Source organism: Festucalex cinctus, chromosome 2 (genome assembly GCF_051991245.1).
Source record: "Festucalex cinctus isolate MCC-2025b chromosome 2, RoL_Fcin_1.0, whole genome shotgun sequence".
NCBI classification, from domain to species: domain Eukaryota; kingdom Metazoa; phylum Chordata; class Actinopteri; order Syngnathiformes; family Syngnathidae; genus Festucalex; species Festucalex cinctus.
Genome location: NC_135412.1, coordinates 38633309 through 38658165, shown reverse-complemented (window position 1 = coordinate 38658165; position 24857 = coordinate 38633309). Strand labels below are relative to the sequence as shown.

Genomic DNA, 24857 nt, shown 5'->3' with positions numbered 1-24857 from the left:
TTTTTACAAAAAAAAAAAAAAAAAAGAAAAAGTGATCTATTTTGGTAATTATTCTTGACCCCTGCAGCTTCAATTGTTTTTGATAGTTTATAAACTCAAAACTTTTGGTCAGGCTGATTTTGAGACTTCATTGAGAGGAGCTTAATTTTTCAAAGTTGCCTTGGGAATATGTGACTCTTTATATTTGCTATAAAGAATATTTGGTTGCTGGGAGGGAAATCAGTGCATTAATATATTCCATGTCAGATTCAAGTTTAATATGTAAAACCCCCCAAAAATGACCGAATACAAAAACTAAAAATAGAAAATGCCTCATGTTTGCCATGATATCCCATGCACTCATTGGAAATGCTTCCAAAACAAACAAATAATCTTAATGACTTTATGGACATCTTCTGCTGATTACAAATTGTTACTGTAGATATACTGGACAAGACACACATGGGATTGATTTGACTTTTTTATTAATTTATTTATTTTTTAAGGTGACCATTTTATTTTCCCCCACATATTTCACATACATGAGAAATTAGAAAGGGGAAAGAAAATATAGTGAAACCATAAACCTCTTATTTTTAATTACAAAAAAAAAAAAAAAAAAGTTATTTACAGGAGATTGAGTTTTACATGCAGGAATACCAACACCTGCAAGTAATCCTAACAACTGCAAGTAAAATAAGCAGAGGGGTGTGTTATGATTTGTGATTATCTACAATGAAAACAAACAAACAAACAAAAAAAGTCTACACACCTTTTCAAAAGCCAGGTTTTTGGGAAAATATTTTCCAAACGTTTTCCACCATGAATGTGACCTACAACCTGTACAACAGTTATTGGGGGGGGGAATAAAAAATGTGCCGAGTGCTATTTACTGTAATAGACATGAATGGTTAATTTTGAACACAGCCATATTCCCACATTAAATTGCTTATTTAATTTGATTTACTTCTCTTGAAAACATTTTAATTTTTCCAATTGAGGTGTACAGACTGCAGGTCACGTTAATGGTGGAAAATCTATAAATCTATCTATATATCTCTATATATCTATATCTCTATATCACTATCTCTCTCTCTCTATATATATCACTATCTCTCTCTCTCTCTCTATATATATATATATATATATATATATATATATATATATATATATATCACATAAACATGGCATTTGAAAAGGGCTGTGTGGACTATATCCAGTGTATTTACTAACTCTCGATATTGTTAGAAATTAAATAGCTGACCCCAGACAAAATGACAACACAAGATGATTTTTTTCCCCTATTCCATTATCTCTCACGCTGTGTAGTTAACACATTTTCAAGAACGCTGTTAAGATTTTTATTTTTTATTTTTTTAAATGTCAAATCACAAACAACGGTTATTTGGTGTCTAATAAAGAGCACATCTTCAAAAATGAAGACAGACGCTTATTATTTCAAACTAATTTCTTGTACCAGTAGTTCTTCCTGTAAAGATCACAAAAATAAAGTGAAAAACAAAACACTATTAACTAACTCAGTAGTTCTAATGAATAGGTATTTGGAAGGAGTTGTAATTATTTTCCACACATTTTTGTAGACTATTTTAAAGCAGGAAGTATTTAAGTGAGCAAAATGCAACAATATACAATTTGGCTTGACTTTGATTTTGGTGACTCTCCATGTTAGAATACTTGTCATTCCCTAAAGGCATCGGGGTCAAGTATTTGACAAAAAGCAATACCGGAAATCATAACAAAATGATATCTGTGAAGAACTTTTTCCCCAGTGACAAAGTGACAACCTAAACCGTGGTCCTATAAAACTAGGACTCTTTTTCAACACTGCGATTGCAGTAAACCTCGAACAAGAAAAATACTGCGAACTATGGTCACAATCATGGACATCATTCAAGGACTACTTCTCACGCGTTGTCTCCCAAATGAGTGCGATAAGCACCGTGGGTTGCTTTGTTGTGCAGCATCCCCATTTTGCTGTTATTTAAAGGCATGAGCCAAAGCCAATAAAATTCTAGTTAGCGGGAGAGTTGCAGGTGAGAAGAACGACAATCATTATGGTGGATATTGATTAAGCGCCAACAATACAATCTGCTTAATTTTGGTAACCCAGAAAAATTAACATAGCACTGACTACTTTGACTAATTAGCAACTAGACAAGACTCCAACATTGTCTCCCGGTGACGCTGTGCCGACATTGCTGGGCTGGAAAACGCTCCCATTCGTAATATGGCGCTTATTCTTGAAGTCCAGGATCAATTTGGGTGAATTTGGTTTCAACAGACTACCAATTAAAAGATTTTCCTTTGGAGATGGATGCAATAAAAATGCAAGCACCAGGCGTGGATTTCCGCTGAACAACATGAACGGAAGGCTCCCCAATTTCAACCCGGCGGCCTCGTTCCCACTACCTGGCGCCAAAGCCGGTTCAAAACGTTACTCCTGTCCAAAGCCTTCTGTCTCTTCAATGGCAAACATTAGCTTCTCCTTCAGCTGTTCGTAGCTCTTGTACGGTGGCAAGTCCAATCGGTTGAAACTGCAAAGTACAGCAGAGAGAAGAAATAAGATACATTCCTGCCTTAGCGTGTGCCATGTTTCTGTGTTGTTTTGTAGCACATCCATCATTAAAACGAAGGCTATTTCCACATTTACATGTATTTTTTTAAGACTTTTTTTTGTTTTTTTTGTTCCCTCATTCAGGTGTTTACAAAAAACTCAAATCCTCTGATTAATGGTATAAAATGTTCACAACCCAACAAAGATTTTCTCTTACATATAATAGGTGAGGTTTTCAGCGAATAGCAAAGAATAATCCCCTATGCAAAAATGAATTAATAAAGATTAATGTATTTTCTGTCAGTGTTGACTCTGTACAGTTGCAAGAATGACATAGATTTGTCAAAAAATGCTGCATTGAATTGGGGAGAGCCAAAACGGCCTTCAACTCTGCTACGTCATGGATTTGCTTCTTAAGTATTAGTGTCTGCAGTGCACACATTAGCTGTCATGGATCTCGACAAATAAGTTTCACAAGCTTTTACAGTGTTGCTTTAGCTTTAATCAACGTAAACAAAACAAAACAAAAAAACACGCTCAAATGCAGTTTGTGCTCGATAAACCATGTATATTTCTCCTTCTGAGCACCTTATTTACAATAACTTCAGTATCTTCTCTCCTCAAACAACAACCTCAGCATTTTGAGTCAATGAACTCACCATGTGTGGCTTCTGGGAAGCCAGTTTTCCTTTCCCACCTTCTCAATGCAGAACTTCTGGGGACCGTTGCTTCCTATAAAATGAAGCGCAGGGCAGAAAGAGGTATTTTATCAGGCCAATCAAAAATTAATCTGTGTGTCTATTTAAGAAATGCAAATGACCTCCTCAGGTTCAACTGAAACTTTCCTAATTTCATGTGAAATATGATAAAACTATTTTGCTAGCCTCTCTCAACAGGTCAGAAATGTCTAATTAAGCCAATGCTGGCAAAGGCACCTGCTTGTGGAAAGCTCATTTTTGCCCAATTTCAAAATATCGGTATAAATATATCTTTACCCATGAGGTCAGCAAAGCCCCCAACAGGCAGACGACAGGTACCAGTGACAAACTGTAGTAGCCTCATTCTCTTCTCATTGTCCATTTCTTTTATGAACTGCAGGGAAAACATCACGGTAATTATTTCACCAGTCATAACGTTAGGTATATTTGTACAGTTTAATGAGATCCAATACAGGAGCAGTAACAAATACTGTTCCTCCATAAATGCTTATCTTGGATCAACATCAGAGACGCATTTCAAAAAAAGTTTATTAATAATATTTATGGGGTCTCAGTAGACTGTAGTGCAGGTTTATGCCACAGCACCCTAAAACCACTACTATGAACTTGTTAATGAATAACTGAGAAAACTGAATAACATCTTTGTAAAATCAGAGAGTATTTGATAGAGCCTTTAAATTTGTTCTCATTGGATTCACATGATTATGAATACAACATAGCACAAGCGGAAAATATAAAATACAGTGGAACCTCTACTTACGAACGTCTCTTCATACGAAATTTTCGAGTTACGAAACGCCTCAACGGGAAAATATTGCCTCTTGTTACGAATGAAATTTCTAGATATGAAAGGTAAAAATGCATTACCGAACGCAACATACTTTCGGCTATGGCTATTTCCTACCATAAGTACCTATGAGCGTAAATACTAGATCGGTGTTTGTGCATCGTTCTGGCATCCCATTGGCTAAGAGTAACCTTCTACCATAGGTATGAGCGTATACTAGATCGGTGTTTGTGCATGTTTCTGGCATCCCGTTGGCTAAGAGGAACCTCTACCATAGGTATCTATGAGCGTATACTTGATCGGTGTCTATACAGCGTCCTCATCATTCATCCCGCGGCCCATGAGGTTTTTCGTAAATGTATGAACTAACGGCCAACGAATTTGTACAAAAATTCAAACAATTGGTGATTGATGAAGGAACAGTAAGTTTTTAATTGCGACGAGACGGGCCTTTTTTTTTTTTTTTTTTTTTTTTTAAAAAAAAAAAAAAAAAAAGATGCCTCGCCATACCGGAAGTTTCCATGAAGTTTCAGAATTTGTTCAAAAGAATCGCCCAGAAAAAGTGTTCACCAGTCGGGCGTTTGTTCACTAAGATGAGAAAAAAAAAAAAAAAAAAAAACACTACTGAGAGAGAGGAACATGAACCAAAGAGGGCAAAAAACGATGAGGACAGCAGTTAAAAAGGTAAATGACCATCATTTTTATTCTTTACCTTATTCTTTGTTTTTTTTACATTATGCACAACTCTCATTTATTGTGCAATAATCTAATTGTAACATGTATTTGTTACATGTTTTGATGCATTTTTATGCTTTATAAAACATTTATGTCTGAAATTTGGGAGGCTTGGAACGGATTAGGGCATTTACATGGAAAATGCGTCTCTACTTACAAATTTTTCTACTTAAGAACTTTCTTCCAGAACCAATTAATTTCGTAAGTAGAGGTACCACTGTATGTGAATTCGCTGCCTTGTGCATATCAATTTCATCTTCCTAGCACATGTAGTACAAGGTGCACTCAAAACACAGCAAAAATAAAAAAATAAAAAAATCATCCCTGTTGAGAACCTCTTCCTAGTTGTGATGCTGACCTGCCAGAACCACATGATCTGCTTGCTGCCGCGAGCATAGTGTCTGTAGATGGTATTTCTTTGCCAGTCGGCGAGGTCAATCTCCTGCATGCCACAAAGCATCACCTGCGAGCACAGCAAAATGCATCATGTAAATAGACTTACCTTAAAATCAACGGTTGGCAAAATTTTTGACTGAGAGGCTGTATTTAATTTATGGGAAAAAATATGATACAATACCCAAACAAATATCTATTATATTGACAGCATTTGGGCTTTTCTTTTTTTAATTTATTTATTTTTTAAATTACAGTTGCCAATAATTAACTTATTTTTACAAATTCCAAAACAATTGTATTATGTAATAAATAGTGGAGATTTACGTAGGGTGCCCATACTTCCAACTCTTTGGCATCAAAATACTGCAGGTACTGCTGTGGGAGGACCTCGTTAAAGCCCTCAAAAAATGCTTGAGTCTGCTCTTCCACTCCTCTCGACAGCCTCCACTCTGCTACCAACCTGCACACCACACAAAACAGAGTGATTTGAACCAGGGTGTTACAAATATTTATGTTTAATGTCTTATTTTTGTGTATCCTGATTCATTTCAACTGAACAATATCAGAGACCCTTTATTAAGACACCCGGGAATTCCATAAAATGCTTACTATGTCCAGACAGAAACATTGCGTTTGACACAACAGGAATGTCAAATGTGGAACTTGACACCACTGTCCTGCCTTCGTTCCCCTTTTCAGTTCCCAGCCTGTTACAGATCTTGGTACTACATCGGAAGGCAGAATTCTGAAACAGAATCCATCAACACCCACCTGATGTACTCCTCCTTGTTCTCCTCCGTAACTTGGATCTCTCCTCCGCCTGGTTTCAGGTCGTGTGTACTGATTTCTCCCAAGATTTCCTTGTCAACACAAAAGAACATTTCCAAGCCGCACTCTTCGATGTTGTTGTCCCTGTGGGGCAGTCAGGACAATCATGACATAGAACAAGAAATTTGTGGTACTTAATCAAACTACAGTGAAACCTTGTTTAACACGGAAGCTATATTCTTGCTTCTGTACTGTACATAATGTAGTATATTTGTGTAAGATACAGGCAAGTGCCTTTAAGAGGCAGAGCCGTGAAGTGCACAAAATCTTTGAGCTGTCTTGGTATGAGCTGTAGCTGACAGCAGCTCCTGGGTGAGTGTGCTGATTATGTTTGTGTGTCGTGGTTCTTCTAGCATTCAAACAGCTGAAATGTGCATCAGTGACTGTGGCTCTGCCTTCCCACATGCAAGAGCATTATAGTACGTTGGTGTACTGCAAAAATGATCACTTAAAAATCTCCAATACAGTGGGGTTGCAAACGATGAGCCGCAAAATAGCAAAATACTGTACACATAAATCTTAACAGACAGCATCACCAACAAACAATGAGTGCTCAGCAGAGACCTAGTTTTTTCATGTTCGAAAATGAAGTCAAACAATATATTAAGTCTATTGGTCATTCCACAAATAAGAAAGCAAGCAAAACCTTATATTTATGTGAACTGTACAATATATTTTTGTAGAAGTTTATTTTCATATGCATTTGTCTCCCCCTGGCTGTTGTGTTTTGTATTGTTGTTCTTTCAATAAATAATTATTTAAAAAAAACAAAAAAAAACAACAACAACAACAATGAGTGCTCAGAACTTACTTGATCCAAATGAGGGAGTTGTAAAACTCTGGGTCAACTGACTCTAGGTCCTTGAGGGCCAAAGGCTTGTTCAAGATGCGCTTGTAAAATGGCAATGAGAAACCAGTGTCTATGAACTTGCTGTGAAAAAGCGCCTGAAAAAGAAGTAAAAGTAAAAAGAGATGTTCTGACATTTTGCTGGGCAAACTGAAAAGAAAATGCACTCACCATGGCAATGAAGCGGCCAATGAACTTGAAATACTTGAGGTGATCAGGATTTATGTAGGAGGCGGGGTTTATTTGAAGACAGTAGTTTTCTTTCCCAGCATATTCAAAAAGGCAGTACATGGGGTTCAACACCTCATGGGACAACAGGAAGAACCATTCTCTGGAAGAGACGTTGGACACATGGGAAAAAAAAGAAAAAAGAATCATAGATTGTCCTTGGAGTGATGTAAATACATCTTAAATTTAAAGCAACAAAAACATTGGCAACTGCCAGTATGAAGACAACAACAAGCACATACACTGTTTGCATTGTATTTGAAACAATTGTTTTAATTGATCAAACTGAGTTGAAGTGGAAGTCAACTTGAAACATTTCTTGACAATATGTTATATGTAACCTCACCAGTCTAAACATGGCATTCTGATTAATATTACATTAGTGGAATAAAAGCCTCAGTATACTTCTGCTTCAGGCTCATGCGGAGACGTTACGGCGGAGCTCCGCTCGTGCGTTTGCCTTCCAACTTGTGCGCAATACACATCGGTGTCTGCTATAGTTTCACTCCAAGTCAGGCTGTCGCTATGGCTGGGACGCCACAGAGTGGAGATTCCTCTGCATTTTATGACGAATTCTGGAAGTTCAATTTAATTCAAAAACACCAAACAAAGCCAGAGGGAGATTAGGCTCATCACCGTGGCAATTATTAAATGCCAATTTGCACCGGTCGGCCGTAAACTCACCAAAACACAACAGGCACGAACACCGTTTTTTTTTTTTTTTTTTTTTTTCCCCCGCCTCTCGCCCCACGCACATATCCACATATACAGCCGTGGTCTCCGGGCAAGAAGTGGATTTGCGCCTACAAACACAGTTGCCTTCAAGGAAACTATCTGGGCGGGGGGCGGGGAGAGAGAAAAAGAAAAAAAAAGTCGAGTACGCCATCGAACGGGCCAATCACGAGCGAGTTACGCCCCGCCATCTACGGCGTACAAGGATTGGCGACGTGTGCGCCACAGCCGGCCACGAGCTATGCGGCACTTAAAATTCATGGCTCGCGTAGATCATGTGATCTACGCCGGTCATTAACGCGAGAGCAAACGTAGAGGCATAAATCAGGCTTAAAGTTATGACACATAATCCAGCTATTTTTTTTTTTTATCCATCTCAGGGGGTAGCCGTTTTGCCTGCCACTTGCTGTCAACTGAAGATTAATACATCGATGTTGCTCAGGGAGTAACATTGATGTCTTCAGTCGACAGAAAGTGGCAAAATAGCCACCCCGAGATGGATAAAAATGGCTGGATTTTGCTGCTTAGCTCATATTCCACTAACGTAATATTAACCAGAATACCATATTTAGACCAGTGGGGCTGCATAGAAAATATTATTGTCAAAAAAAATTATATTTTTATGTTTTTTGTGAACTCTTTATCGAGTTAAGTGTGTCCCAGTACACAAGTTTATTCATATAGGGGAGTTTAAGTTCATATTTTATGTGCTTGGCTTGCACACTTTTAAGATGCGGCCATTCTCCCATCCAGAGTTCTGATACACCTATCATGAGCAGACTATATAATTGTGCAAAACCGCCGAAGAGCCGTGATTTGGTCAAGTCCAAAGCCCGGATCTCACCAATGTGCAAATACTTGCAAGTGTTCACTCCGAGTGCGCACCTGACACAAGGGTGCGTAAACGACAGATTTCAGTGTACAGAGAGCCGGAAAAGTGTGCAGCTTGTGCGGTTTTTCTGAATTCCTCACGCGGAAGTATATGGCCCCATTTACCTAGTGTTTTAATACAATAAGTGTGTCCACTCTTTTCTGTTTTGTACTTGCCTGGCAACCCCTCCGTAGTCGAGGCCTTCTTCTCCAGGGAAGATAATCCACAGTCTTCTTCGCAAATCCTGAGCGTTGAAGCTCATTATCTAAAATGTTAGATTTCTGCATTGATAAGTGCATTTATTGTGTTGCACAACAGCAACATAGATCTGTTGTACTTGTATTTGATTTAGACAGGATGCATGCTCGTGTCATAAACAGGGTCTAAGGCAGACAAATTAACGTATGAAGAATACATATTTCTCCATAGAGGCGAGGCTGAGATGGGCTGCTGTTTGGTGGTTCTACCAAGGCTTAAGCTACATTTACATTTACACTACGTTCCCAGCAGCAATATTGGAACCAAGACAGACTTCAACAGTTGTTAAGATGATAATTTCATACAATACACGTACCCAATATCGACAAAGAATTACACTTACAAACTTACATATATTGTTGTATATCTATATTACCATGTTTTTTTACAACAAATAACACGACCCGGTGGCTTCTCAGCCATTAGATGGCAGTGGGTCTCCTTACCTGCTGAAAGGAGTCCTCAAACAGAGTTTTCCGCGACACATTGATCTTGATGTGTTGAGGCATCGCCAGTTGCTAAAGATGAAGGGAAAAATATCAAACATCAAATCGTCGAGGTTAAAATTGGAGCAGCACTCCTGTTTTGTTTTTACTTTAATTTATACTACCGTATTTTCCGCACTATAAGGCGCACCTAAAAGCCTTCAATTTTTTCAAAAGCTGACCATGCGCCTGTGGACCCAGGTACAAAGTTATGTTTAAAACAAACTGAAAAGAGAAAGATAATGATTGAATTAATATTTGTATTGTAAAACAAATTTTTACAAGTACACTTGAAGGGACCCCCATGCCCTCAGCCAATCAGAAGCAACATAGTCACGTTCAGCCTATGGATTGAGAGGTCAGTTTAGGCGCGCTTCCGCCCTCTTACTTCCTCTTTTACCTCGCGGGTGACGTGACGCAGATACGAAGAGGTGAAGCAGCGAGACAAGCAGAAAGTATTCTAAGCTTTATTTTGTGATAAAATTGATTTGAGACACGCTTACTGTTGCTTACTGTTAGTGAATACAGTTTTGAGCAGTAGCTAGTTCGAGAGCTGGTTGGACCGGAGTCAGTATTGTACACCGGAGAACTTTTTTTTGTTTTACTTCCCTCCATTTTTCCTTTTTTTACGTGGTGAGAGCGTTCGACGGCGCCCAGCCTTCGACGCATACGACAACGGTGAGCAATGCGTCTTGCTACTTAAGACACCCATTTGCCATTTCTAATAGCCTGTTAAAACAATTAAACTGTATAAAATAAGCTGTGAAGTAGATTAAATTAGTTGCCAAACGAAAGGGGAATCTTTTGTATGTGTTTTGTTTTATAATGTGATTGCTGTGAGTGAATTTGTGTATTTCCAACTGTGAACTGATGCAGATAAAGAGGTGAATTTTTAGTACAACTCTTCATTATATTAGAAGGCCTATAATATAAGAAGAGTAATTAAGTAAGCTAGTATTTTGAAATCTCTGATTGAAGCTGACTTCATATGGAAATGTGATATTTACATTTTGTCAATTTAATTTTAATAAGCTCTACTGTATGTGTGATGTTTTGGACAATTTATACCACTTAGTGATGAAACAATGTGAATGTCTATGGTTACCTACCATGATATATGATCAAGTCCTACTGTGAATTACTGATTCTAGCAGTATTTCAATTTGAAACACATTTAACGCAATATGTTTACTCTTAATAATTGATTGATATTGAACTGTTGTACAACAAAAGAAACTGGGAATTGAGTGAATTACAAGGTTTTGAACAATATGTAGCACATGGTATTGATATTTGAAGCTTTGGTAATTTTGTATTGAATGTAGATTGATACAAATCGACCCTGTCTTTAGGTCAGGTTTTTTTGATACGGACGAATCTAAGGACCAGTCAACGATTCTGGATCTCATCTGGATGGCGAGCTAACCCTAGAACCTTTGAGGAGAGAGAACATAGACAAACACAACCTCATATCCCCTGCTGGACGGTTGGTTGTGGTAGGACAAATATTTCATACATCTTTTGGATTTATTCTTGGACGTGACACAGTCACACAGGACAAGTGAACTTTAAAGACTTAGAAAAAAAGGGCCCCAACGATTTGAGTTTAAAAGGACTGATTGATTTTTTTGGTGCACACAATTTTTTTTTCCCAATTTATTATTTTTCATACCAATTGTTTATTTACATGTTGTAACAATACATGCGTTGTTGCTACGCAACTGCCAATCTTTGTTGTGTCTTTATTGTTGCTCAAACATATGGTTCCATAAGAAACTGGGTTCTTCTGATGCTAGTCCATGTTTGTGAAATCTAAATTCAAAGATTCATTACCTGTTATCTCACTTAACCTGATAGGTGGGTAACACGCCTTATAATCCAGTGCGCTTTATATATGGATTAATATTGAGCCGCAACAGTCAAGACGCTATCGGTGACACTGCACGATCGGTGACGCACATGCGCAGAACATCCCGTCATTGGATCACAAGCTAATACCAATACTTTACCTCAGAGAAAATAATAAAACAGCTGTTTATTCATTTTGGGAGTGAATGGAGTTGTCAGAAAGCTGGTTTGTAATCTATTAATAAAGTTTGACTGACCTATCTGACTGTTTTGTTGACGTTCCCTTTAGCGCAGCACCATCTAATGGATGCATAACGTAACCTGTAGCACCTTATATATGGAAAAAGTTTTAAAATATGTCAATCATTGAAGGTGCGCCTTATAATGCAGTGCGCCTTTTAGTGCGGAAAATACGGTACTTTGATAATTAATGAGTCAAAATAAATATCAATTTTTTTCTCCAACTTAGCACAAACTCAAAAACTTTGCCAAACAAATCATATGCATTACGCCCTGTGGCGACCACTGAAAGGACAAGTCAATAATTTGCAACAATTTTAGCGCAGACTTGGAGATGCACAATATGGCAATGATAGGTGATGGGTTTGTTCAGCTATTTGAGTGTTGTTCAATTTTGAATCCATTTTGGGCAGAAAAATGGCCCACATTTTTTATGTAATGTAAAACACAATCTGTGTAAAAGATTAAATGGGTAATCGCATAATTTGTGTGCTCTTCTGATTCTTACCTGGCACCAAAATCTGAAGTATTGTACTTTGGCTTTGAAGTCTCTGACATATGTGATCTGAGGTCCATTTTCACTGGAAACAAGATAAATACAACTTAATATGTGCAAGTGATGTAATTAAGTTTTCTTCTCTGTATGTCGCACTGATCAAATTGACACATCCACATGCTGGTTCACTAATGCTGTTTTTCGGCAACTGGAACCAGTAGACTGTCACTGTTGCGTGACATCGTGCACAATACTGCAGTTATGACGAGTCATCAGAGGTGTTTCCTCTGAGTGATTGTCACGAACAACAAAAAATGGAAATGGAAATCCCATGCTTAGCAGAATAAGAAAGAGTTCCATAAAGAGTGAGGTACAGTGAGATGCACAACAACCAACACGCTAGAACAAAATACATTGCAGAATAACACTTTTTTTTTTTCCTGCAATGAGTAGGAAGTAAATTTGCATGCCTGGAATATTCCAGGATGTGATTTAAACAGGACAAAGTCACTAACAAATCCTTAGCTTAGAGGATAAGCACACATAGTTGCATTCCCCAACCATTACTAGACGATAATAAACATGGGCTTTAAACAGCCTCATTCCATCAGCCTAAAACATAAATGCTTTAACAGCAAATGGTATTTCTTGTTACATATCTTGGGACTTAGCCATTTAACTCACAATAACAGGCACTGTTTTTTGAGTGTTGTAACTGCCAGAGAACGTACAGTGAGGATTTTCCAGTGCGAGGATCAATGTAGGTGGTAGTTCTCCTGTTGTGGTCTACAAAATAGGGAATACCATCCACAGTAAACCTCATCTCCCATCCCTCTGGAAGTGGCTTCTCATTCAACAACCTAAAATAATAAAGTAAAGCAAGTGAGTATTTTTGGCTGTGTCACACAGACAATGTAGCAATAAAAAAAGAAACGAAAAACAAATGACACAACAGCAGTCATTAAAAAGGCACATTTGAATGGAATATAAATTAATGTGAATCACAGCGAAAATGTTAGGTCTGGCATAACACAGATACAAAAACTAACCCTTGTGAACGTGGGTCTTCCCACTGTGTCGACCGTGTAGGATGATGAACAAAATACACCCTTCCATTGCTGTCTGTTCTCTTCTCTAAACAACAAAGACAGAAATCAGGTGACAAGTACAAGTCAGGAAAAATAATTACAATTAGACTAGTAAGATTTGTGCAATGCACATTTAAACTGTTGTAATAATGTTCCTGTCCAAGTGTACACTGTACAGTGTACAAAACTACTAAAATTTACCATGCATTAAATATCTGTGAATTCTCTTGAACTTCTTATTCTAAGTTGTTCCTGTATTCAAAGTTCTTGTTTTGGAGGAGCCTTCATCTGCTAGTTCTTTCTCCAACCAATTTTCATATTTGGAAAGTTTTGAGATTGGGTATACAGATGTATGCTCCGAGATGGGCTGGCTTGCCCAGTAAAAAACACAACACAACACAACACAAACACAACCTGAGTCGATGTGCTTGTGACATGTTTTATTAAAACACACAAAAAAAAAAAAAAAAAAAAAAAAAAAAAAAAAAAAAAAAAAAAAAAAAAAACCTTCCATAAATAAATAAATAAAAATATCTGAGTCAAGATGACAGATGTACATCCATAGGGAAGCAATCTGGCGTATCACTCAATAGTAACTAATGGGTGCAAGTGAAGGTCTGTCAATGCGGTGACGTCGCATCCGCCCCAACATGGTGATGAGCATTAAAATTGAACAGAAAATTATTTTGGCAAATACAGGACTAGACACAACAATGGGAACACCAGATATTTATTAAACTTTACATAATTGCTCAATTTCCCTAATACTTTGAAATTGGGCACCAGAGGTACACCTTAATGTTCTCTAACAAATCGCTGAACAGCAAAATTCACAATAGTTGTTTGACCCATGATTCAATCAATAAAATTCCTGGTTCACTTACAGCAGTCTTATTCATCATGCTGTTCACATTTTGACATCATGAGACCAACAACACTTAACAATTGATCAATACTACCTCATCACTGCTATGTTTCAAACAGTATATTCTCAGAGGTAAGCCACTAAGCTTAGCGTGTCATCAGCAGGTTGCAACAGATACAAATAGAACAGAAAAGTTACAGAAAGGCATAGCGGTTGTGAATTTTGCCATTCAACCCCTTGTTAGAGACCAGCAAGTTGCTGTACTGTTATACACATTACATTCACCTGTAAAAATTATAGCGCAATTGAGGTTCATCCGGAAATTTTACCCGAAAGGCCAATATAAATCATTTTAGTGTATTTGGATGTTCATTTTTACGTGAACATGTTCAGTTCACTAATGCTCGAGAAAAAACTGTTTACTGAACCAAAGGCTAAGTTTAAGGCTTAGCTGTAAGATGTGACAACAGCAACCTGCAACACATAAATCAAAGATCATATAGGGTCCTCGCGCTTTACAGAGGAAAATGTTACCATTGCTGCATCATTGTTAGCCAACACAAGAGTACAGAGATCTTACCCCATCCATTTGGCAGAGGTCCAAGCGGATCATACTCCTTATTTTGTGAGGCTGTCCCCTGGTCCTGTCCCTATATAAGAATAGTCATTACAAACAAGTAACATTTGACAACAATGGACAATTTTTTTCCCCCCCAGACATCATTCTGAAATAAGCAAAGTCATTAAAGGGGCTATATCTTTATTTTTCAGTATCACATCTCACCCCAATTATAAACCTCTGGTTGAACTGTTGCATGGCACCCTGCAACTGCCTGCGCTGGTGCTGCCACTGCTCATAGTTGCGCACAGTCTCCACAGTGGGACGCTGCCACGTGGTGGTCCGCGTAATGTGGTCGACAAAGTAAACGCGGCCCATTTGGTCAACACGTCGTTCCCAGCTAAGAAGGAAGTCGACAAAGGACAAAACACTTATCATGCACCAACTAGACGACAGCCACAATTGTCAAACAGAACTGAGTCATTTTGGTTCAGGCCTGAATTAAAATGGTGAAATTGTAAAGCTCACTGAGCAGCAACGGCAAAAATTGGTTTGAATTATGAAGACTTTTTACATTAGCAGAACAAAAAAATCTCAGAAAGTCTGAAAATTATGGGGTTAAAATTATTGGAATAAATGTTTACCCTTGGGGTAAGGGATCTGGGCGCTCCCATGTCGTTCTCTTTTCTACATGGTCAACAAAATACAACCTGCCGTTCTGATCGACCCTCTGCTCCCACCTAGAAAGAAAGACAGGTAAACAAGACATTACTGTACATCAGAGGTCACCAAGGTTTTTGAAACTGAATGCTACTTTTAGTAATAGCGATTTAATCATCGTTGTGATATCCGCAGTTTAATTTAACTGGTGAGCTAGCTTACGAAGAGGCATGCTGGCAACTCAATTAGTTCTTGAGGTTAAACCTGGTGCTCATGGGCAAAAGGTTAGTGACCCCATTATTAGATCATACAGATCAGATCCAAGCATTTCAGTTATGCACAAATTAAATATGAATCGTAGTGAAATCCTGAAATACATACCCTAAATAATAATAATAATAATAATAATAATAATAATAATATTCATAATAATAATAATAAAAATAACAACAAAAATATTCATAATAATATTCATAATAATAACAATAAATAATAATAATAATAATAATAATAATAATAATAATAATAATAATAATAATAAAACTTTCAAGAATACTGATGACTGGTAATACCTAAATTACCGGTACCATATTTTTTCAAATAATGGGCACATAAAACAGCCTCTCAGATTAATTAAGGAGTGCAATCTTTGTCTTTTTGTGAACAATTCCCCCCGACAGCATTAACAAAGATACTCACCCCGCAATGTTTTGTGCCACCATGTTTGTTACGGGAAGCTTACTGCTAACTCCCTTAATACACTCACCCAGTCTTCAACTGTTTGCCGTGCTCCACAACACTCTATTATTTAATTTTGAACTCCAATTTCACTTGACATTAAAAAAAAATTTTTTTTAAATATTGCTTATTGCTCTAAAAATGCACATCTTTAAAAACAAAAATAAATCCTCACTCCAATACGTTCATCCCCCTGCTTGATTCCATTTGTAAGATTAGGGAATCTCTCTGTAAAAAATTCAATACTATACGTTATTTTGTGATATAATCATTGCATTTAAATTAAACTTCTTAAAATAAACTTCTCCAACTGATTAACTATTGCTTACTTTTTAATACTAACAACAACTTGCATTAAGAAAATCTGATAAATACTGGATTGGTATTTAAAAAAACAACCATGCAAAAACAATAAAGACGATCTTACCCTGGAGGCAAAGGTCCAGAGTTGACTGCAGGGCCTCGAGATGAGACAGCAGAGCTGATGCTGCTCATTGGCTGTCTGGTTGCTGGAGGTCCAGAGGTAGATGCTACAGATGGAGTGTTCCTGTCCGAACCCACTGGAGGACTGGAGTCTGGGGCTGCTGAGGGCCCTGGGACAGTAGTACGCACAGGTGTCTCTGAACCCGACTGACCATTGCTGTTTTCAGCCAGAGTAGAGCTATTGCTGGAAGATACTAAGTAGAGAAACAGTCGGACAGTGTTACTTGGGTTGAAGAAATTGTATAATTTAGTTGACTAAATTATACAACTTGCTTTTTCAACCCCTTTAAGTGCCACACTGCACACAAAACGGTTGTAGATAACCACAATATACTACCAGACATCTTCAACTGTGTAGGACGCTAAAAATTTAATTTTGAGCACATACAGTTTGACCATGATCGAAAAATATATTATATATTGACACTGCCACTGCTTTCCTCGTGAATAGAGTAAAAAATAAATAAAACCTGGACAAGCCAATCACACTAGTTAATGTGTGCGAAACACACTACAGTGGTACCTCTACTTATGAACGTCCCTTCTTACGAAATTTTCAAGTTACGAAACTCCTCAACAGAAAAATATTGCCTCTTGTTACAAGATAAGTTTCAGGATACAGTATGGGCTGCTACTCGCAGCTCCCGGAGTTTCCTGAACGCAACATACTTACAGCTGCCATTGGCCACCTTAGCATACCGCATGTATCTATGTGTGTAAAATAGATAGATAATAGATGTAGCGTCCTAGTCATTCGCCCCTCGGGCCATGAGGTGTTCAGATAGTTTTACATAAATTTATTCACTAACGGCCAACGCATTTGTACAAAAATTCATACAATTGGTGATTGATAAAGGCTACGTTGCACAGTAAGTTTTTAATTGTGACGAGACGGGCCTTTTTTTGGAAAAAGATGCCTCGCCGTACCGGAGGTTTCCATGAAGTTTTGAAATTTGTTGGAAAGAATCACCCAGAGAAAGTGTTCACCAGTCGGGTGATTGCTCACTATGATGATTAGGGGTGTTAAAAAAAATCGATTCGGCGATATATCGCGCTACTACATCGCGCGATTCTCGAATCGATTCAATAATCGGCAGAATCGATTTTTTTTTATTTTTATTTTTATTTTTTTTTAGGATTCACACCTTGAGCATGGAAGAATGTTATATGAACGGCACATTAAGCCTTAATATTTTTATTTTAATGCTGTTCAAATGTGAAACAGATTGCAAACTGTTTGTGTACAGTGGCTCACGGTTATAAGCCTCAAGTTTTAGATAAATATATTCATACAAATCTTACAGTGTACATGTACAAATTTACTGATAGTATGGAAAAAAATCGCAACAATCGACTTATAAATTCGTATCGGGATTAATCGGTATCGAATCGTGACCATTCGTATCGGGATTAATCGGTATCGAATCGAATCGTGACCTGTGAATCGTGATACGAATCGAATCGTCAGGTACTAGGCAATTCACACCCCTAATGATGATGATGTTTGCTTTGGACATTTTCGAAGGATTGTTAAAAAAAAAAAAAAGAAAGAAAAAAAGCAAACATCTTTGAATCCATTTTTTACAAAACACCAGGCAAAAAACACTTCTGAGAGAACATGAACCAAAGAGGACAAAAAACGAAGAGGACAGCAGTTAAAAAGGTAAATGACTAGGGGTGTGAATTGCCTAGTACCTAACGATTCGATTCGTATCACGATTCACAGGTCACGATTCGATTCGATACCGATTAATCCCGATACGAATTTATAAGTCGATTGTTGCGATTTTTTTCATTCAAATTTAGAAAATACTAATCAGTAAGCTTGTAGAGTGTAAGATTTATATGAAAATGTATTATTTATTTATCTGAAATTTCAGTCTTATAGAGGTTGTAATCTGTTTCATGTTTGAACAGCATTAAAATAAAATATTAAGGCTTAATGTTCCGTTCATATAACATTCTTCCATGCTCAAGGTGTGAATCCTAAAAAAAAAAAAAAAAACAAAAAAAAAACCCGATTCTGCCGATTATTGAATCGATGTAGTATCGCGATATATCGCCGAATCGATTTTTTTTTAACACCCCTATAAATGACCATCATTTTTATTCTTTACTCTATTCTTTGTTTTTTACATTATGCACAACTCTCATTTATTGTGCAATAATCTAATTGTAACATGTATTTGTTACAGGTTTTGATGCATTTTTATGCTTTATAAAACATTTATGTCTGAATTTTGGGAGGCCTGGAACGGATTAGGGCATTTACATAGAAAATGCGTCTCTACTTACAAAATTTTCTACTTAAGAACTTTCTTCCAGAACCAATTAATTTCGTAAGTAGAGGTACCACTGTATATCTGCCTGTTACAAAATGTATAATAATTTTAGTATTTTTACAAGCATTGCAAACAATTGAAAAGCAACATTAACGCAAAAGCTCAATGGGAGACAATATCAAGTGTGTCCTAGTTGGCCTACGAAAAAAAAAGTTTGACTCCGTCAACATGGATTTTTCAAAATGGTTTAAAAACAATTTTTTTTATCCAACAAAATTTGCAGATTTAATCATCCGCGTGCTTAGAATGTAAACCTATTTTTTAAACACATTATGGAGCATTGAAAATTACAAACACTCGACCCTCAATCAGCCGGGGCGGAGCTAACTAAATGGTTTGCGGAAGAGGCCAAAGTGCAGTATTACATTTCCCCAGCAGATGAGCATCCCTGGACAGTTGAGGTTAGTGTTGGGTAATACATAACTTTTGAGCTTGGCCACAAATCAAACTGCTATGCCAAGATGTCAACAGTTCAACACACAACAAATTGTAAAGCTGACAAGGAAAATATGTTTAAAATGAGGTCATGACGCAATGAAAGCAACAAGGAATTGGAACAAATTACTGGTAAAAAGGAAATGTGCATCAGGAAGAGATTTTTCAAAATGTGTTCACAAACCACGTCGATTCATCTCCCATTAAGCCTGAGCAGTTTAAGGAGTATATATTTCCATATGAATATTTTTAGTGCTAACAACTAATAATTTCAGGGACAGGCATTCCAGGCTAGTACATAATTATACAGAACATGTCTGATACTTATTGTGCCCAATGCATGATGCTAGCACATCAGGCATCAGAATGCCTCAGTCACAAGACCTCATTTCATCCTGCATCAAGGGTGAATTATTTTTTTCTTTGGCAACCTGTACAACTTATTTCCATTCCACTGACTGAAGATGAAGACTGCTATGTTAGCTTGGCTAGTTGATAATTGGTTAGCTCCTGTGCATTATATACATGTCGTGGACGAGTATTACTTGAGTATATAGTAGATTTAGAAAAGCCGAGCCCGAGAAGCTGCACGATGTTAGCAGCAGCAGCAGCACAATTGAAGCGAGAAAGATGTTACGGACGAGGGCCACCACCACCGCCCCCATTCAGTGTCTGTGGCATTTATACAGAGCAGTTACATGAAAAAAAAAAAAAAAAAAAAAGTCACAAAAAACTTGATAAATGACATACCTGGTGAAGATGTGGGTCTGCAAGGGGTTGGAGGAGGAGGTCTGGAGGGTCTGGGTGGCCGCAAAGGCCGCACACTCCCTGCTGACACCAGGGGAGAACCAGAGACAGTCCCTGACCTTCGTCCCCGGGGAGATGAGCGGTGCTCAACGCTGTCCACAGCAGGGGAACTATCTCGGCTGTGTCTATGAGTGCAGGGGATAATGAAAGTCTCAATGAAACTGAAACTTCATGTGTGGAACTCATGACTAAAGAGTGAAGCGCACTCCATACCTTGGGGTATGTTCACCATTAGAACGAGATTCTCCATTTGATAGATCTGAAGAGAAGTAAATGTGTTATGGACAAGAAGGTGATGAACATACAAAATAAATTAAATTCCAATCCATTTAAGTCTAATAAATTCACACACTGGCCACATTTTTTGTTATACTGTAAAGCATGTCGAAGACTAGTATTGGTAGTCTTTTGGCTTCTCACATCTGGTGTGCACCACAAGAGCAACCAAAAGGAGAACGAAGTCAAAGCAAACCATCGACACGTAAAAGGGGTGCAGTGTCTTACAGTAAAAAGATGACTCTTCAACACATAAAATAATATCTGACCCAGGTATGAATATTTGAATGTCAATAAATTCATGAATGTGAAGCTTTGGAGGAAATAAGACTGAGAGAATGCCAATATGTACCGCGACTTCCTTAGCAAGCATTAACTGCACTTCTCTCCACATTCTATACATTATAACTTGTAACCAGCGACATACTGTAAACCACCCTATTTTGTTTCTTAATTTCAGAGTTGCAGTAATGTTTCAGCCTTCGCAATTCCCCAGGCAAAAGTTCATGTTCTCTGTGACCACCCCACCGACTCACTCTGATGGTCGACTTCAGCTTTGGCGAAGATTTCGGCGTCAACTGTCATGCCGTCTAGGCAGACAGAAAGGTCTCCCACCACGTCCGTATGGTCTCGGTCTGTACACAGCTGTATGGTCTGTACCACGTCAGAGACTAGTTGAAGGCGATCAGAGAAATATGTATACATCAGACAGACAGAATGCCAATTGTTCGCAGTATACAGTATTCCCTTGCTACGCCACAGTTCCGTTATTGTGGAAATTCATTGGAGACTAGGGGTGTTAAAAAAAATCGATTCGGCGATATATCGCGATACTACATCGCGCGATTCTCGAATCGATTCAATAATCGGCAGAATCTATTTTTTTTTTTTTTTTTTTTTTTTTTTTTTTAGGATTCACACCTTGAGCATGGAAGAATGTTATATGAACGGCACATTAAGCCTTAATATTTTTATTTTAATGCTGTTCAAACATGAAACAGATTACAACCTCTATAAGACTGAAATTTAAGATAAATAAATAATACATTTTCATATAAATCTTACACTCTTCAAGCTTACTGATAGTATTTTCTAAATTTGAATGGAAAAAAATCGCAACAATCGACTTATAAATTCGTATCGGGATTAATCGGTATCGAATCGTGACCATTCGTATCGGGATTAATCGGTATCGAATCGAATCGTGACCTGTGAATCGTGATACGAATCGAATCGTCAGGTACTAGGCAATTCACACCCCTATTGGAGACCATAACTTCATCTATTGCAGTTTTACCAAGCAATTCTGTGGGTATCCTTGCTACCGGGAGGTGCTGTGGGAGCCAATTACAGCAGACACTCACTTTTCATGTTGTTAGACTTAAGCGTGGCACTGATGTCCAATTTGGCCATGCCAAGCAGGATGTCAGACTTCAGGGTTTGGTGGCTCCACACTCGAAACAGTAGTTTGCTGAAGGGAGTCACAATCCTGTCAAAAACAATAGAAAAACATATGCCAGATGAGTTTCTCAATAGAAATCTCATCATCATCATCATCATCATCAATACTCTGCCAAAGTTAGTTATGCTATTTAGTGATACAAGCACAGTAACGATTCAACAGAGTCACAAGAATATGATGTCATATTGAATATAAAAAGCCTGTTGGGCCAATACATGTTTCTTACAGGTCACAATTCAACAAAAAGGTGTACTATCATTGTTAAGCCCACACCCTCAAATTAGCACTTTGCAAGTTAAAAGCACTTGTTACTCTCCAAACCACCAGCCATTGTAGCTTGTGTGAACAGCAAAACCTTTGTGTTTTTACTGAAAGCAAACAATGCTGTTGAGAACCAATTGAAGGTGCTGACATAAGCAAATGGCTCATGTTATAATCCCCAATATTTTGTACAAAAAAAGAATACTTGTATGCTTTTAGACACATGGACTCAATCCCACGACATCATATACTGTAATACACTTGTTACATAACTGCAACCCCTGTAAGCACAGTTGTGTGCCTGTCAGAATGCAGGGACGGAGTGTTTAAGCATTTTAAGGACACAGAACAAGAAATTGCCAACATTCACAACATTAGAGTAACTAATATTTGGGTAAACTGTCAACATCCAAGTTGAGGAAACCGACCTTGTTTAACTATGCAGCAGTATAATAATAAATACTGTACAGGGTATTTCATCTCAATATGTCACTTTATGATAAATTATATCTGAATAACTGTTGAAATATGAAAAACAACCTTTTTCCTAAAAACTAATGATCTCAAGTTTACGCAACAAAAATTTTAACACAAAAATCCAAGAAATAAACATTTTATAAAACTTTTTACAAATGTTCACTATGTGAGCCCTTAGTTACACAGAACACATCAAAACGGTCTTGCATTTCTTGCCAAACTCGAACAAGCATATCGAGATCGATGGTTATCAAGGCCTCAGTTATCCGAGTCTTCAGATCATCCACTGATGTTGGAACAGTTCTTCTCACCATTAAAAGACATTTTAAGCAAATAAGAGGCACATCGGTGGAAATCTTTTCTTCTTCTTCTTCTTTTTTTTTTTTTTTTTTAAAACGCTAAAAGCTGAAACCTTGACAGTGACGTAACAAAGGTCTGGCCAAACCACAGCAGCAAAATAAATAAATAAATAAATAAATAAAATCAACTTTCCAACACAACCAATTGTATTCTGCTACACTTGCCAGTTGCCGAGATAAGAGATTTTAAGTGTAAAGTGAAAGGTGAAAGATGTACAGATATAAAGTGCCATTGAGATGAAACACCCTAATAGCATCCATACATCACAACAAGATAAAGCCTACCTCTGAACACACATCAATCACAGATCATCCTTCCTTAACTTACACTGTGAGTGGCTGTTTCCATTTGGGACTGTGGGTGTTGCTGCATTTCTCTGTTTTCCTGGACTGACCATCAACAGTAACTTCCACATAAGGACTGGGACCAAACCAGTTCTTCTTGTTCTCTTTCAGTTTTGCTGATAGCACTGAAACATAAAGACGAAGAGCATTGGGCAGCCCAGAAGATTGTTCGAGACAAGATAATTTGGTCGCCAAGAAACTGGTAACGCACAACCAGATTGTTGGGACATTGTGTTTAAAGTTAGGACTCAATAAGCTCTGGAATACATGACTTGGCAGTTGTCCCACTCACACATTCATAAAGGCATGTTAAGAGACATTTTATGTAAGACAACATACAAAAAAACAAAAAACAAAAAACATACTCAACTTACCAGTAATTTGTAGCTGAGCCTTCATAGGGTAACCATTGGAACTGCCTGCCTTGGTGACTTCACTTGCCATGACATAGAGCTGGGATGTTGCCTGCAACCCAAACAACAAACCAAAGCGGTTTCACATTAGTGCATCTTTGGAGGACAAAGGTGATCAAGTGGAGTATTGGTTGTTTTTATTCAGACTCCCCCTAAACAGTGAAGGTGGTCTTGGCTACTGTGGCTAGTCCACAAATATTTTACATCGCTAAATTAGGTAATCTAGGATGCCTACACTAGCCACTGAAATGTACTTACTGGGAATTTTTTTTTCCCCAAGCCCAAAAAATTTTAGGCTTGAATTTCTTAAAAAAAAAAAAAAAAAAAAAAAAAGTGTCTGAGTGAGCTGTTAAGACATTTGCAGAACTGAGACTAAATGGGGGCGGCTAACTTAATTGAACCTACACTTATGCACACGAGTAACTGTCAATAAAAAGTGAACTGGTTCCACTGGAGGTTTCGGTTCATCAGCGCGTCTCTTGATTAGTCAAACAAAAGTCGTTCATCAACAAATATCAAATGTGTTATTAATCGTCTGTTTATTTTAATTAATCGACTAGAAGTACACGGAAAGTTTGTGTTAAGTGTAAATACTCCCATTCGAATATAAATAACACCATGTTACTTGTCAAAATAAAACATCGATTGCAATTCATCTTTGTCTGATCTGTGGCGTGCTACGATACCAAGCTTTTTTTAGTCTGCCCTAAAACACAATCTAATTCTAGTCCAACTAGCATTGTACAAGGAGCTAACCCCGTGTTGAGCCTCGGTTCGTTACTTCGAGGAGCGGTGAGGAAGTGAATTAATTGATAAACATCCCGTGAGAATATTTACTCTTCTGGTATGCTGGCCAAGTCGCTGAAAACACGTTCAACGTCAGCTGCCGCTCAGCCTGCCACCACCACCACCACCACAGCCCAGTTAGCTGCTAGCCTCCTAGCTCGTGCCACCATCATGGCAGAAATCCCAAAGTCCACGACAGTGTCAGGCCTAATATTGCACTCGTCAACTCGCTGGCTACTGGTTTTTCTCTCTTACCGGTACTCCAGGAGCGACTCGGGAAACAAACTGACAGCGTTGTAGAAATATCCCAGCCCTTGTTCGGCAGGTTGTTTTGGTAGCGGGTTCACTTCACGGAAGCTGAAACTTCGACCATCTTCCAAAACTCCCGTCACGTGACACTGACAGGCACTTTGGCGGAGCATGCGCCTTAACGCTGTGATGGGACGCTGGTAGTTGCGAGTGGCCGAGAAACAGAAA

The 24857-nt window shown here is 37.9% G+C and overlaps 1 protein-coding gene across 1 annotated transcript; it reads right to left on the bottom strand.

Annotated features, from left to right (window-relative positions):
• Window positions 1-447: 447 nt before the first annotated feature.
• itchb (itchy E3 ubiquitin protein ligase b) lies at window positions 448-24797 on the bottom strand. Its single transcript, XM_077514996.1, has 24 exons — window positions 24636-24797; window positions 23556-23646; window positions 23165-23306; window positions 21642-21766; window positions 20814-20948; window positions 20215-20260; window positions 19945-20126; window positions 16362-16611; window positions 15181-15276; window positions 14762-14936; window positions 14558-14627; window positions 13074-13158; window positions 12756-12884; window positions 12037-12109; window positions 9402-9473; window positions 8874-8962; window positions 7038-7197; window positions 6831-6964; window positions 5963-6103; window positions 5531-5651; window positions 5154-5258; window positions 3550-3646; window positions 3214-3286; window positions 448-2534 (listed from the first exon to the last, which is right to left on the bottom strand). The coding sequence occupies exons 2-24, from the start codon at window positions 23623-23625 to the stop codon at window positions 2435-2437; spliced, it is 2670 nt and encodes an 889-aa protein (XP_077371122.1). The 5' UTR covers window positions 23626-23646; window positions 24636-24797; the 3' UTR covers window positions 448-2434.
• Window positions 24798-24857: the final 60 nt, after the last annotated feature.